This window comes from Medicago sativa, chromosome 8 (genome assembly GCF_051527215.1).
Source record: "Medicago sativa cultivar Bolivia chromosome 8, Bolivia_mono, whole genome shotgun sequence".
Lineage (NCBI taxonomy): Eukaryota > Viridiplantae > Streptophyta > Magnoliopsida > Fabales > Fabaceae > Medicago > Medicago sativa.
This window is the reverse complement of record NC_140756.1, coordinates 12,541,866-12,559,173: the sequence shown is the minus strand read 5'-3', so window position 1 is coordinate 12,559,173 and position 17,308 is coordinate 12,541,866. Positions and strand designations below refer to the sequence as shown.

Genomic DNA, 17,308 nt, shown 5'->3' with positions numbered 1-17,308 from the left:
TCCATATTGTTGGATGTATAGTATAAGGTTGGACACTCTCATTCTTCAAGTAAGCTTTTACGAGTGATTCTCAAGTCCATTTATTTAACAATAATGAAAGGGGTGTTAGCGTGGTGTAGTATGAATCGGTTTTGTGATTTAAAGAAAACCATATGATACAAAGATTAAAATCACATATGTTTCGATTTAATTTAGATGACTCCTTTAAAAAGTTATCTGATCAGACTCAATTAAATATGATTTAGTTTGGATAGTTTTTCGGTTGATAGAAATCATAATTGTAAAAACTCTATTAATACAATTGTAAACATGTTTGATGCAAAATATAACATATAATAATAGTAAAGATTAACATTAAAGAATAACAGTCATTGATTATGTTTCAAACATATGAAAAAAAATATTGATTAAATTATCCTATTAAGTATTATTTAAAAAATAAAAAACTCACACATTATTATATGTCATGGCGGAGTTCGAACCTAGGAATCCCCACTTATATTTGTCTTAAAAAGTGAATTCTAGACACTAGGCTATTTGAAAAGGAAAAAAAACCAACAAATAATATATTAAAGCTAATTTCATACCAATAAGAAATAGATATATACTTTCAATAATACTTAATTTTTGTGATTTTTAATTATTTTAAAATTAATTTATAGTTTTCATTTAGATGAATTTTGATATTAGCCCGCCTAATTTTCATATTTGCATTGCTTCTTTACAGGGGCCGATGCAATTCATGGCTAGATGTGGCTATAGACACTCCAAAATTTTCTTCAAAATTATTTACCTATGAAGAATATCTATAAAAATAAAGTGTTAGAGGAAGTTGACGGTTTATTTTGTCCTAATTAACAATTGTTATGGTTATAAATAGGTATGGACTAATAAAATTTGCCCAAATAAAACTGTTATTTTCAATGAAATAGTATTAGTCTTTAATTTCGCAATTAATTTTTGACATTTTTGTTTTAACCACACTAAAAAATTAATCATGGATCCACCCCGGCTACTTTATGACTTAAATGGTCAAAGCCACAAGAGTAAACATATTTAAGATCTGAATTTGTCGGATTTATCTAGAAAATATAGGGTTAATAGTCACTTTGGTCCCTGAATGTGTAGCAAGTAGTCACAATAGTCCTTCAATGTATCAAAATTTTAAAATAGTCTCTGATTGTCCACTTTGTTAGTCAAAATAGTCCCTAAAGCTTAAATAACCCTAATACTCACAATAACTCTTTGATATAAGGACTAAAATGACAATAAGTAAGTACGTATAAGGACTAATATGACAATAAGTAGGTCTATTGAAGGACTAATATGACAATATTAACGAAATATTTTAATATCAAGGACTATTTGGACTAACAAAGTGCACAATCAGGGACTATTTTACTATTTCGATATATTGATGGACTATTGTGACTACTCGTCACTCATTCAAGGACCAAAGTGACTATTTCTCCAGAAATATATGAGGCATAAGAGTACAAACCATATTTAAGCTCTGAATTTTTCTGAGTTATCTAGAAATATGAAGAGCTGAAGAATACAAAATATTGTTTCATCTGTGAACTTTGGGATCAGTTTGCACTTTTCTGTCAGCTTCAACTGAAAATTAAAAACATAAATAAATTTATTCAAGAAAAAATAAGAGAACTTTTTTCTAGGCATGGTAAGGTAAATTAAGATGAAGTCATGAAAGTAGTGTAAGGAGTTGGCAATTTGTGGTGGCAGGTTCAACTTGTTGCATCACTAGGTAATGCCAAATGTGGTTTAATATTTAATATTGAAAACATGGAGAACAAAATTTCTCATTGACAACCGAGTAACATTTATTTCCACATGCATGTATGACATAACATTGCTATATACAATTATGCATATCATTTTTTTATTTTCCTCATTTTTAAGTTGAAAGATCAAAATTGAGCTATTGCTGCTACATATACAATACCAACCAACTTTGTCATTTAATTAATTCCTGAGGCCAAAAAATAGGAATAGAAGTCCCACCTTTCATGAATGACGTACACCTAAGTTGTTTGTTCTAAACTTCCAGAGCTGAGCTGTAAAGTATTGTCTCATACTCTAGCTGTAAATGCAATGTAAAAGATTGTGGTTATTGATTAAAAATAACGTGAAACTTATACTTATGTCAATCGGGTAGGTATAGTATATATGTAAGAAACTTGCCCTAAAACTTGGAAAATGTTGGAGAAGCATCTTTAACAAGTTGGAATGGGCAAAACATAGGTTGGAAAGTGAAGTGGTGAATAACTTCTTGCTCTTTAACACAGAAAAGTGAAAAAGATTAAAAAAGTGTCTCACTTAACTTGGTTAGCGACCGTTTGTTGTATATTTAGATAATGTTTGGTTTAGCGGTGGCTTCAATATTCTCGCGTTCCAATGTTGTTCAAACTTGAAAAATAGAAGTTTTAATTTGGAGTTTTGGGTAAAACGCACGTTGGGTGAGGTATCCCACCGTGAAAACAAACACGCTATTAGTTCGAAAAGAATAATGTCATCTTTAACACAAAAGCAACTAAATTTTGAAGATGGTTGGTCGTTTTAAGTGTTTATCATGGTTTAGTTTATTTGTAGGGAAGAGAGAAATAGAAACTTAGTTTTTTTTATGGATTGATAGATTAATCCACTTCCTTGTATTTAAACAGTAAGAATTGGTCATTTTGTAATGGATTTTAAGTATTCCATGAACTGATTTCCAATGTAATTTTAGCTAATGAAAAAGAGTTAAATATGTTTTTGATTCTTAAAAATATTTCAATATTTATTTTAGCCTCCGTGAAATATTTCTTCAACTTTTGGTCCTTTAAAAGTTTTACATCATCATTTTTTGTATTGCTTTTAAATTAACACATGTGTATCATTCAAAATTGTGAATGAATTTTTGCAGTAATATTTGGAGTAACAAAATATGAATTAAATATGAATTTTTAAGAGACAAAAATATAAAAATTCATATTTAATGCATCCTTTGTTAAAAAAATAAATAAACTTTTGCAAGAGAGAAGTCTATAGTGCACTAAACATTATTGTGGAAAAGAAATTCAAAATTGCGAATGATTTACATGAGTTTACTGAAAAGCAGTGACAAAAAAATATGACGTAAAACTTTTTGAGGACCAAAATTCGAAGAAATTTTTTAGAGAGATTAATACGAAAAATTTGAAATATTTATGGGGATCAAAAACATATTTAACCCTAAAAAAATGTAAGGGCAGAGGTTGAGTTATATAAAAGTAGAAAGTTCGTATTGAAAATATATTTTTTAAACTTTTGAAAATATGAATATATGAATCTAATATTTACATCTCTAGTTCACTAACACGTGACTTAAGGACAAATGTTAGCATTTCATAATTTGCAATTATATTTAATGAATCACCGATCTTATGAGATCGGGTAGTTTAGTCTATGCGTCAAGAAAAAGTAATTTAGTCAAGAAAATTAACCGGCTTGGTGAATTGAAGAGCTCCCTTACACTTCCACAACATTATACATATGATATATTGTTTGTTTTGGATCTTGTGTGATTCATTAGTGTTCTCTTTTACAAATGGTGTCTCGTTGAGTTGAGAAGTGTGAGTGTTGTTTATAAATATATATGATAGAGATCTCAACCATATTGTCAGTCCTATCGACCATTAAGTCCTAACAAGTATACTCATTAATTTTGATTTTGATCTTAATTTGTAAGGGAAGAAAAAACTTGATTGAAGCATTTGAGTTTCTCTAAAATTTTCAATTATCACATCCAAACACACTCGTGATTGCATAAACTTTTTTTTTGTACAAAACGTTTTTCCGACTTAATCGTCAGGGGCGGAGCTACTCATGCTTGAGGGGGTGCACTTGAACCCCCTGACTTTCTTAAATCACATGTATATATATGATCCTTTCACACTATGAACCTCCTGACATTTTAACTTTGCACCTCACCAACTCAATACTTTGTTGCACCACTTGCTTCATGCAAGAAACTAACCAGTAGCTCTCATCAAATCAAGTTTCTTATATTATGATTATTATACTTTTTTGACTTTTCTTCATTCAGTTTTAGGTTTATATTGATTACTATTAATTTTTACTTTTTATATATGGTTTTGTTTACAAAAGGAAAATCTAAGGGCAGAACCCTTATTTTGGGTTTGAAGTAAAAAGGACTAGCTAGCCATTATGCTAAACTGCAAACTGAAATGTAATCGCATAACTAAAATATAAACTATGTAATAGTTATTGATTGTTTACTCCAACCGATCAAAATGGATAATCATGATTCATGAGAGTATATATGTTTTTTATTTTTTTATGGTGGCCGGGGTTTGAATCCCGATCTTGCATATATTATGCATTGTCCATACTAATTGGGTTAAGCTTACGAGAACAAGAGTATATATGCTTAACATTTATGTTTAGTATGTGTATATATAATATAATTATTATTAATTGAAGTTAAAAAGATTTCACATATTACAAGAGTTAAGTTTGGTAGGTAAAAACACGGTTATGTTTTGGATTGGAGTGTTCTCGACTTTTTAGCCCCGTCAATGTTTTTAAAAGGAGATGAATGTAAATCTTTTTGTAAATATTTTTGAGTCTGAAGATCTTCTCTACCTTTGTATTAGAGCATCATCCTTTGGACCTTGAATTTTCTATGAAAAAAAAACCTGCACCCCCTGCTTCAGGGTCCTGGCTACGCCACCGTTAATCGTACCATATTCCATTACTCTTCTCCATCAAGGCTAAATATTCATGAATTCGGTTCAACTTTCACAATCATCACAAATATATTTTTTACTTTTCACTTTTCATCTACTTTTTATAATGAGTTATTGAAGGACAACCGAACCACACACTTAAACCTATTATGAACCGCTCAAACCATGTAACAACATATATATGCAGCTGTCGTTTTTTTCTTGATTTAGAGCAATACAGCAACCACATTCTTTGTCACATTGTAAAGGAAGGACTAGATGTTGTCACCGTTACTAGTACTAGTATGTGTTATTTTGATTTATGATAGTCACGTTCCTTCTTGACCTATAAAGTCACATTTCAACATAAATGCCGTTAAGGTTCGTGAATGAACAATGCCTTATATTATTATAATTTTATAGATCATAATTAATGAAAGAGATTGTGTTGAAATTAAGGCTCAATAATAATACATACACGCATAATAGAGCTTCAATAATACATATAGGATAAGATAGAAGTCGCTTTGTGATAATAGTATAGTGTGGGTTAACTTAACCATTACATTAAAATGTCCATAAAGTCAATATATTCTTGAAACGTAGTATACATTTATCACAAAAATGAGAATAACACCTAATTTTCTTTTATCCAAATTTCATGGATAAATATTGAAGTGAAAAAAATACAATATAAGATATTCCAAATTACAAATATAGTAAACAATGTTGTTAAAATACTTTTTTTGGACGATAGAATTTTAACGTTCTAGGAAGCTTTCAGAATCGACAAGTGTCCACACAAACTAACCAATATGGGTTATTTTAGTGTGGTTTTATCTTCATTCACACATTAAAATTCTTTTAACAATCTTTTAATATTTTTGTCTTTAGTCGTCTCAAAAGTACTCTAGTTACTAGTTAGTCTAGCATTTTTAACTATATTTTTTTTTTCAAGAGCATTTTTAACTATATTTATGTTCTTAATTTATGGACTTTTTTTTATTATACAATTAACTATAGAGACGATGGAAAAGTTCTCATCGAATTAAGTCAACTTTTTTATTGTTGACAGAACAGAATCATAGTATGCTAGGGGAGACAAAACTTGACCATATGTCACTTTTCACATTTTAATTATAGTTCAACGGTTCGAACAAACTTTGTGTGAAAATAAACCGAGAGAAAATTTATCGTAGGAAGAATGAAAGTAACTTTCACTTTGTTTCCACCATATCACAGGATTCATGTTTTTTCACAGAAAAAAAAATGATTAACAAAAATAAAAGAAACTGATGGATAAATAACAGGCTTTTAAAAAATCACAAGTCTTCAAATGAAAAAGAATTTTTTTAACATGTACAACCTTACCCACTATAATTATAAAGCATCATTCATCGTCCACTTTTTTTGTATTATTAATTTTTAGTGTCCTTTTCGGTGCAAAGAGAGATTATATAGAGGTGAATCATAAGAGTAGTGATATTTGTACATCTCTTTCTTACAACTTTCATGATAATTTTGTTTTTCTCTCCTATGATTGGTCAAAAACAATAGAGGGAGAAAAATGAAGAGATAGAATAAAAGCATAATGTGAGTATGAGAGAGAAAGTTGTCAAAAAGTTGTTAGAAAATGATTGTACAAATATCATTTCTCGAATCATAAAATAAATATAGAACTGATACTCTATTTTTTTCTAAATATAAGAAATTCTCGTCTCTTTTCATAAGAAATTCTTAAATTTTAAACTAAATCAATCATTTAATACTACTATTAATTTTCTTAATTCATGTAATTTTCTTTTCATAAGAGTCTTATAAGAGAGACATGTAGTAATAAAAAAGTAAAAATTGCAACTTATGTGCAGATTTTCATGTCATACTTAACAAATTAATTTTCATATCTATTATTGACTTTTGAGTAAATATTTTACAAAGTCGAGAGTAAATGAAAATGTTCATATTCCCCAAGACCAAATTATAAGTACCAAGTTACGGACCACTTTGATGACGAGTGTGTTATTTGAACAATCATTCGTGTGACTACCATAAATTTACAAAGAAAAATAGATATTGATACGGAAACCAAAGCAATAGAATGGGAAAGTAAAAACATGATATAAGTATGAGAGATAAAGTTGTCAAAAAATTATTATACAAATATCATTTCTCTTTGATGATTTACTCCGTTAATTTTTCCTTCAATTTCTCTTTAGACTTAGAAATTGATCATTCTTCTTAAGTTTTCCTTCACTTTTTCTTACACTAGTGAATTACTCCCTCCGGTCATTATTATAAACAAAAGTTGACTTTTTAGATTCATTCAATAAATGATGTATATAGTCTATATATAGACCACATACATCATTTATTGAATGAATGTAAAAAGTAAACTTTTGCTTATAATAGTGACCGGAGGGAGTAATTGTTTTGTATCCAACCAGAGAACACTGCATCATTAGTCCAATCAAACAAACCATTTCCATCGTGGTTAGTTGCACAATTTCTAGTTAGAATCATAAATTTTGACCCAAATTCTGCAATGGTTCAAAGGAGAAGTAGCGTTTTGTGCAAGTAATAAAATGAGAGATAAAGAAACCGGGGAACACAGGTCGGTATGGTGCCTATGTGTCGATTTTTCATGATATACAAATTCTGGACCACGAATATTGTGTTGCCTCAGAATATATGGTTAACTAAAAAATATAAAATTTTAAACATCCTAAATCTACTGGGACCCATTCCTTAAAGACAAAGATACTGACTACTGAGACAGGATTATTTAATTGTGTTTGTTATTTTTTATACTTTACACGTAACCACGACATAAACCTCTAATATAATCTCAAATAAATAAATCATAAACACACAAGTCTAAATAATTTTCAAAAAATAAAATAAAATACACTCATAATAACACTGATGAAATTACAAACAAAATTGATTGCAAAACCAGAATATATTCATAAAAGACCATATAAAAATAAGCTAGCTTCAGTAACTAATTGAAGCACCCAAATTTTAAGAAACCTATTTCAAGGGGGGGACTATACCTTGAAACAAAACACTGCCCCTGTATATGGCACTTCTGCACAAAAAAAAAAAAAAAAACTATGCCTTTGAATGTCTTCAAAGCTCACAACTTACAAAACTCATATCAAGCCAAAAAATCATCATGCAGCCAGCAAACACCACCACCATCTTTCAAAAGAAGAAAATCGCTATTTGTTGAAGATTGAATTTCTTCGCTTATTCATCTTTTGATGAACTGGTATATCGATTTCCATTTTCCAATGCGGTTATGTTAGATGAAGAACTAGATGAAACAGAACTGCCAACAGGAACAGCATTGGTGTTGTTTTGTGATGTGTGTCTCTGAGGATTGTTAGCTGCAGGGTTATTTCCCTCTTCTGCTAGTCTTTTCATAAGGTTCATGATAGTTGGAACAAGCTTGGTCGCCAAGGAAATGACTCCGGGAAGCTGAAAGCAAGAAATAGAAGAAATAAGGCTACCGTATGATACAAAAAATTGAATAAACGGTTGGCAAGACCAAAATAACTCAGCTAAAAAAGTACTCCGTGTGTCTCATATTGAGACGTTTGAAATATTTGCTTTCCTCATACTATGTCATTATTTAATTGTATCTTAATCTCAACTCACCTAACTATTTCACTAACTACTACGTGGTTTGGTACACTCGATGGTTTTCTCAAAATGTGTACATAACCTTAAACAACATTTAATATTCGTAAACGACACTTAATATGAGACGGAAGGAGTATTGACTATTGATCCCTCAACTTTGAACTCTACAGAATGCCTAGTGAAATTATTGGCTATAGGTTGCAAACAAACTCAAGCAGGCAATAGGGACACAATAAATATGAACATTGGGATTGAACAATAAATTATAAAGATCACAGTAAAATATACTCACTACTCCATGACGAAATTCACCAGCAATGTTAAGTTGCACCCACAGGGCTTTAATGAGAAGAAAACCAACAAAGATGACACCCAAATACAAGGGATTCCTGCCAGAGAATGACAAACATGGGTAAGATCAATTGAATAAGATCACCTGAATAATCATGTGCTCTATGTAACATTGTTATGTAACTAAAATACCGTCAACTAGTTTGTCCAATACAAAAAATATTTTTATTTTAAAATTACTACTTTCACATTGTGCAGCTGCTAGAGGATAGAGAGATACAAAAGAGCAAATGAAAACAAACAAAAAACAAATAAATTAAAGCAAGAAAAAAAAAAAACATCATTTGAGTACAGTTGACACGCACTTTAGAAGGGTCATAAATTCATTGAATCCCAGAATAACCAAAGCAAGTATGGCCCATGGGGGAGGTAACCAGTTGTTATGACGCTTGTTGGCCTCCTGAAAATGCAAGAAAATTACATCAATAAGTAAAACATAATAAAACTAAAACATTTTCTGCAGAGTACAAAATTTTAATGCCTTGACCATATGTACATCCATTATGTTTATCAAACTAACCATTTTAGCTTTTCACAAATCATTATGTACTGATGCCATGTAGAACCTAAACAATACTACAAAAGAGCAAAATACTTGGGACAATACCAACAATTTTTTATATACAGGGAAAATAGAGCATGAAAACATAGTCCAGCCTAGATGGCTTAAGCTACAAGTTTCAAATATATAAAATCCAAAAACAAAATGTCATTAGGATTTAAATTATTGTTGATTTTGTCACAACAAATTTTCCATTCTGTCAAAGCAACATTCACAATCTCTTAAAAAAGGGGAAACACGGTACCTGTGCAGAAATGGCTTGAGAAACACTGTACTCTGTCTCCATCTTGAATTGCCTCCACAAAGATTTGCACTGGACAGGTGTAATTAATGTCTTAGATGATGGAATCTGCATAAGAAATTCGATCACGACAACCGATTAGTGCCCAATATAGAAAGTGTTCTCAAACATCACTCAAGGAACCCAAAAGGTAGGCATTATTGAGGTCCAAAATATATACTCCAAAACTTCTTGAGATGTATTCCTATTTGCCCAATCAAATCACTAACTGATGCCAGTTAATCAATCACTCATTTTATCAGATAGAACAAGCAAATAGTAACAACAAAAACGCACCTGTTCCCAACTGCTAGTAGCTAGCGGATCAACCGCTGTGATGCTCCTACTTTTATTAGCACTGCTTGATGAATCAAGCAATGCAACTCTTAATGTTTTCTCAATATCATCTTTATCACCATCATCCAAACGAAGTGCTGCCATAACAGATAGCAACTTCAAAGACTGCAAAGAGTTAAACTTGGTTAAAAAGATAACAAAATGCAATACAAACTCAGTAGCAAAATAATATTTGTAATTGTGTCATACGGCAGAGCGGGCAGTTTTAGTGATGGCTCGAATATCTTCATTCCCCGTCCAAACACGAGGCATTGAATCAGAATCATGGCTAAATAACATCGTAAACCTGTTTTCAAATATAAGGTGAGTGTCTCTACAGAAAACAAACAAAAGGTAAAAAAGTCAACTTGGATGTTATAGAAGTTTTAATACCTGTCCTTCATACGGATCAATACCCTTCCAGCTTCTTCCCTAGCCTTTCCTTCTACCACACCCCTTGCATAACCCTCTAAACTCAAAATCATGTTTTGTCTTGTTTCTTCATCCATATCAAACGCATTAAGCGCAGCAGAAAACCCTAAAACTGCTGATTGAATCTCACGCTTAAGAAGGCTCCTTACTGATGGCCAAGTATCACTATTAGCTCCATCTAAAAGAGCTTCGACAGGTCCAGACAAAGATACTTTCAGTTTTTCCTGGAACAGTATTATTATCAGAAAAATTTCCAAGAGGTTAATGATTCAACTTCATGAAATAGAAACAAACCAGCTTGCATGACTCAATAAAATTTCATAACCTACATACTTAAATTATTCTAGTCACCAAGCATGGGAATCGGGCAGTATCTTATACTTTTTCTTTGCCATTATTGATGGATAACATATTTATGACAACATAGAACATACATAATATCAATCCCTTTCTCCTAAGTGAATATATTGTTGGTGGACACTATTGCTTAATTTTAATCTCATTTTACCAGGCTAAATAAATATTTCAACATCGATCTTCTCACACACATATATCAAGGGAAAGATTAAAGACTTCAAAATGTTATTTTTTATACCAATGTGTAAAATACTAAACATGAACCTTCGTTATATTAATACTAGGCATCTCATACTACTTAAATAAGAAAAAACAATCATGAAATATAAAGAAATATGAAAATCAATCCTAAGAATCTAAAGACACAATCCTTAATCTTGAAAGACAATCCCTTAAATATTCATAAGCAATGAATAATCAATGCTGAACACATACCTCATATGAAGAAGTGAGTTCAGAAATCTTAGCTTCACGCACAGATGCAACATGGGCATCAATATCACGCAGCAGTTTCTCTCGTACTTTAGATGTATCCCAATTTGTTAGTTCAATAACAACATCTGCAGTGATGGTATATCAGTCTCATGTTGTAATTCAATTCAATAATAATATGCATACTTGCAACAAAAATTATCAAGTTAACTTCTCAGATAGTACATCAGTCGAATTTACCAAATTGTGGCAACTAGCAAGTGTGCTCCCGGCACCAAATCGATAATTATTCAGTCGAATTTACCACATGATCTTTATTTCTCTTTCCAGTGTTGATAGGAGACGGGGTGAGAAAGTTAACTCAAAAAGACAGTTAGCACAGCAGTTGGCTGGGTCTATAGTATGGGGAGTTTATGTTAAGAGAAATAGGGATAGACAAAACGAGAATATCCACATGGCTTGTGTCAGGGAAATTATGTTATAAGGATGCCGAGCAGAGAGGAGTTATTTAGTAGTTAGGAATATTTTATTAGTAATATATAATAAAGATATTCTCTGAATAATATCTCCTAAGTACTATATAATAGAGATAATATCTTCTTAGTATAGATATTCTCCGAATAATGTCTCCTTAGTAGTATATAAGAATAAGTTCTAGGGTTTGAGAGGCTATGATGGAATAACTTTCTGTTAGGGCCAGAGTAGGACACCTCTCTGTGTCGGAACTAAGCTCTGTGGGTAGATAGACTTTCCATTCTGCTACTGTAACTATCGATCCATCAATAAAATACATCAATTCATCTAATTCTTATTTATTACTCTTTAATTTATGTTAATTCATTTGCTGATCTGCATTAAGTGTAAATCATTACATGTTTAGGACCCTCAACATGATTCATGTTCCCTAATAAACAGTATAAAGAAAGTTTTCATTACCTGCACATGCTTTATCAAATTGATCCACACAAGACTCAATGCAATTATTGGCAGCTGCAGAAAACCTTTCCCCGCCTTTCAAAGTCTTTTCAAATGTCTCCTTGAATTTGTCCAAAGTTACAGATCTAATATGTCCCAGTGCAGATTGGTAAGCTGGTTGGACAAGCTAACCAAAATAAAAGGTGTTACATACCCTTATAAACCTTTTAAATCACCTTTACAAGTCTACAAAAGCTGTAAAGACAGAGAAGGCAAAGCCAACAAGCATCTAAAAAATGGTCATTCTTGATTAAATAATATTCAATATTGTAAAGCCAACAAGCATCTAAAAATGGTCATTCTTGATTAAATAATATTCAATATTCATTCCCTTTTTAGTAATCATCGATTCGTTTATGTTTATGCAAAAAGAAAGGTTTACGACCATGATGGCACAAGAGTCAGGTTAGGAAGAATTACTTGCAACAATTTTTCTTGAAGTTGCTTTTGTTTTGCAGTTCTAACACCTTCATCGAAATAAGTGGCCTCAGCATCATACCTAGATGAAAAGAAAATGCAATAGCTCAATTAACCACCTGTCCTCATTCTTACATGATGCATTATGCAACATCAAGATAGCACACTCTAAAGGCCGCAGTTTTCATGAAACTGACAAATTGAGACAGTACAAATATTAGATGTCACATAAACTGGACTATACTCACTCTGACAAACAAGCATGAAGAAGTGAATTGATTTTTTTCCCAAATCCAGGAATAGGATCAGATTGCACAGTCTCTTCCAATTGACACCATTCCTGAGTGACAATTGAAAGCGGTTTCCACAGCATTAGTAATTGAGATAGTCGAAATTCTGGGCAAATGTACAAAAAGAAATGTTCGTACCTCATTTGCGACAAAAGCGGCATATTTCTCATTGGCAATTTCTTCACATCGTACGGTTGCAACCATAACCTACAAGAGAGTTGATCCTTCATTAATAGTTAATAAAATCAATATACATGTGAGAAAAGGTAGCAACATTGCAGCATGTATATTAACCTTGTGTGCAGGAAGGTCAAGATCTTTGTTTTCCTTAATGACTTTCCATATTTCCTGAGCACTAAAAGAAAATCCAGAAGCAGGAACTACTCCACGCCGATCCCCTGCGAGTCCACCAGGAGCAATAGACTGATTAAAACGTTGCCTCAAGCTGGCAACCTGCATTTAAATTAAATCAACACAAGAAAACATACGCACGTTAGCAAGTAAGAGATATTTATTAAACCAAAGTATCTGTTTTCAACATGAAAGCTAAATATCTACTATAATTCATATATACGGATCAAGATGCAAGGAACATTGTCACAGATGCAGATATGGAGATGCATACACCATAAAATCCAAATAACGGGTCAGCTAATACCATCAGCAAGTAAAACAGAACGAAACTGGTGCACAATTCATACCTGCTCTCTAAATTGCTCTTCCTTTTCTTCATAACTAGAAAGCGCAACAACTTCAACCTGGTTATTTGTTACCAAGCAATAAGTTAATATAAACTACCAATAAACTATCAATAAGAATAGTGATGTCAAATAAAAAAGGAAAGTACGTTGAAAAATTCACTCAGTGGGGTATCCTTGTGGGCCTGTGGTTTAGGAACAGAGTCCCATATCTGCAGAGTAAAAAATTAAAGCAAGAAAGGTCAAAAAAATACTACAGAACGATTTAACAAACATCATATGAAGATGAAAGCATGGCACTACCTTCTGAATATCTTCTCTCAAAACAGGTTCTAGATTTTCAAGTGGTGTCTATAAAAGGAAATGGTTAATCGCACCAACAACAGATTAAAATGCATAGAATTAGAAATTAAAACTTCAAATAATTACGAAAACAATATGAAATTTTTTGCATATATACCCTTGTTTTATCACGTATGACAAACAACAGTGTTGTTTTGCGTGGACTAAACAATCTCATCATAACCTGAAAGCATAGAATCAGATAAATGACAATTTTTCAGATTCAATATAACTGCTTGAAGTCAATAGGCTGCTGACAAAAGATACCTGAAAGACAGTTTTCAAAAGAGGCTTATTTGCAGCTTGCTCACGGCCAATGTCATGGCACCACCTTTATAAGTATTGCAGACGGAGAAAAATTAGTTGCATAAAGAAATAAGACTCAACTGGAAAAACATCAAAACAACAAGTACAGGCCGCTGAACAGACTTTTAACTTTCTGAAATTAGCCAGTACTGAAGATGTCTCGATGAAGAAGAGGGGAAAAACTCACATGTTTATTAGCACTATATCTGAGACAGCAAGAGCAAATAGAGCACTCTGCTTTTCGAATGCAGTATCATCCTGAGAGAAAGAAAATTTCAGCTTACAAGTAAGTAAACAACCAAAGAAATACCCATTTCTCATTCTTTGTTCAAATTTTTTACAGTGGCAGACTGCTAGTATAACAAAACCCTAGCTATTTACTATTCCCATCTCATCCCAGTGTAAACAGAGGATTAGAATTATCATGAAACTCTGGGGAAAATGGATATTAAAAAGGGAAATTGCACTCGGGGCCCTTGAGGTATGCGTAAATGACACACACACCCTTACTTATTTTAAAGCCAACACTTGCCGCCCTAATTTACTGGAGAAATTTCCCTCACGCGCCTCCCTTTAGGTCTGTTTAAATGACAGGCACCCTTCATTTTTAGCAAAATAGAGGGGAGGCCAGGTGAGTGTAACTGAGGGGAGGTCAATGTCTAAGAAAATTTAGGGGTTGTATGTATTATTTATACATATCTCGGGGAAGGTGAGTGCAATTTCTTCATGATAAATTAAATCTTGAATAATGGGAAATCAATTACTCCACAAAATTCTCTAATAAACACTTTTATGTTCCATAGGGACTATTGGCACATAGTGTTCAAGATAAGGTTTAACAAATGAAAAAACACCTCTCCACGTTCCCTTCCATCTGTACCCTCCAAATCCATCACAAGGGTACAAGGCTCTATGCCAGCACATCTGGCCATCCAGATACCTTTGGTTGTTTGAGACCTGAAAACAAAAACATAACATCCAGTCACCGCCCTGTTATTTGAGCAAGGCTAATGTGATATGTCAGACAGTATTGCAAGATCATACCTTCCCTTAAAGGCATCCATCTCTCTGAAATTCGTATGAAACAAATTATTTAATAGTGTGCTCTTGCCTGCGCAGAGCAACGAAAACAACAAATTAGACAATAAAAATATTTGTTTATCGGGAATAGTACACATCTCATTATATTTGTAAGTTAGAGGAAAAACAAAATAATGTATTGAGTTTAAACAGAAGAATAAATAAAAGAAAGAATGAATGAATTCTCATAAGAATTAAGATAAGGGTGAAAGGAGTGTATTAGAGAGATAATGAATGCATAAACCATGTCAAATTCAAATAGATTATATTGCTAATGACATTATAAGGTATAAATTTTGATTTCATCTTTCCATGACTCTGAAATAATAATCACTTAAACCATTCAAATTCAAGTGAAATATATTAATTACAAAAGATCCTCAAGTTCAAAGACTACTAAAAGAAATCATGAAATCCAATTAGCATATGAAGGGAAGAAGAAAAATTAAAAGTATGAGGGCAAGAAACTTTACCACTACTCTGTGGCCCCATAATAGAAACTACAGCATATGAAAGCCCACATTCACCCAATTTCACTTCCTTCATAAACTTATCAATCCCAGAAGCATTGAATAATCCATCTCCATCAATAAGCTGAGTTGAACAGCAAGTCTCACTATTTGCTGGACAACCAAATTACTCACAATGTTAGTCAAGAAAAAATCAAATGCCAACAAATAATACTTGCACGAATTTCAAGTACAGCACTCATTTAAATCCACAAGCAAAACAAAAACCATAGAATATGATTGCATTTGCAGCACTATACATTGACATATTAATAGTGAGAAACACGCTTAATCAGAACAATCTAAATTCTACATGACCATCCAGCTCCAATAAAAAATATTTTAGTCCTCAGAAAAATAGAAGGAAAAAAATCTCTAAACTTGTTGCCTTGACATTTCTGATCGAAGGTGTGTCTAGTGTCCAACATGTATTGGTGTCCGACACCAACACACGTGATCGCACTCAATTATGTCATTTTCTAAAATTACTACAGGTGTCGACGTGTCCTTGTATGCGTCAATGATTCATAGCTGTTGCTGGTTCCATACACCATTCATCGATACTTCCACCACAAAGAGGTGGCCAAATTACTAATCTCAATACCATAGAACAATTAAATTGATTAATTAATTAACATTATATTTTTTAACTCATCTTCATCCTTTCAATTATATTAACAACCTAAACCTTAACAATGGATCCATCAATCAATCAATGAAAACACAAATTATGGATTACACTTAATCATCACATTCACATAATTAATATCCAAAAATCCAAACAGAATTTCAATCAAAACTGAAACAATAATAATAATTATAAATAAAAAACAACAGTTAGTTTTTTTTTTAAAATGCATAAAAACAAAACGGATGCAAGTGTAACTGTTAATTTCAATTAATACCCAGAAACCATTTCTATAAAAGATTAAAACTTTGATGAAAAAAACTGTGATTGCAGAAAGGAAAAAAAAAGTGTGAATTGGATCGAAAAATGGGATCGAAATTGAAAAGCGTACATACCCATTAGAATAGAGCGTGGAAATGGAAATGATGAAGATGGTTGTTATTGTTGTTGTTGTTGAGAAATGTGATTGATTGAAAGAGAGAAAAGTAAGGGACGATCGAGAGAAGAAAGAAGAATCACAAAGCCATTACCATTGCTTTGTTTTGAACTTTCTTTTTTTCTTTTCTTCTCTTTTCTATTATTTATTCAATTTTTGTTCCCTTTTTTATTTCATGCATAGTATAGTATTCAGAATTTAAAATTTGAAATTATTTTTTGGAAATTGGAATGCTATTTTTATTTTCTATAAATAAAACAAATAAAAAAAATATGGATTTAAAATATATGAATTGTTAGTACAAACTAGTTTTACATTGATATATCTGAAAAATAATTATGAAAAAAGTTTAGATGAGTTGAGTCTCATGGCTTAAATAACAGTTGCAAAAATTCGCTAAAATATTCTCATATCAGTCGTTGAAGATGAACTTAAAACCTTACATGTGAGTTAATTTATAACCAACTGAGTCGATCTTCATTGACAAAATTATTATTTTGCTAAA

The 17,308-nt window shown here is 31.8% G+C and overlaps 1 protein-coding gene across 1 annotated transcript; it reads right to left on the bottom strand.

The window, feature by feature from the left end:
- Positions 1-7,609: 7,609 nt before the first annotated feature.
- Positions 7,610-16,911, bottom strand: LOC146897044 (protein ROOT HAIR DEFECTIVE 3-like). The gene is made up of 23 exons (XM_085734513.1): positions 16,763-16,911; positions 15,704-15,853; positions 15,195-15,261; positions 15,005-15,107; positions 14,338-14,408; positions 14,112-14,175; positions 13,963-14,028; positions 13,806-13,853; positions 13,652-13,714; positions 13,506-13,562; positions 13,099-13,257; positions 12,943-13,011; positions 12,763-12,854; positions 12,518-12,596; positions 12,059-12,224; positions 11,126-11,250; positions 10,295-10,557; positions 10,112-10,208; positions 9,863-10,027; positions 9,530-9,634; positions 9,029-9,123; positions 8,665-8,761; positions 7,610-8,207 (listed from the first exon to the last, which is right to left on the bottom strand). Exons 1-23 carry the CDS (start codon positions 16,764-16,766, stop codon positions 7,977-7,979), a joined length of 2,436 nt encoding a protein of 811 aa, XP_085590639.1. The 5' UTR covers positions 16,767-16,911; the 3' UTR covers positions 7,610-7,976.
- Positions 16,912-17,308: the final 397 nt, after the last annotated feature.

Coding starts and splice junctions, on each gene's coding strand:
- LOC146897044 (XM_085734513.1), bottom strand. Junction 12,855..12,942: donor CCGCTTTTGTCGCAAATGAG/GTACGAACATTT, acceptor ATTGTCACTCAG/GAATGGTGTCAATTGGAAGA. Junction 10,558..11,125: donor AACTCACTTCTTCATATGAG/GTATGTGTTCAG, acceptor ATACTGTTCCAG/GAAAAACTGAAAGTATCTTT.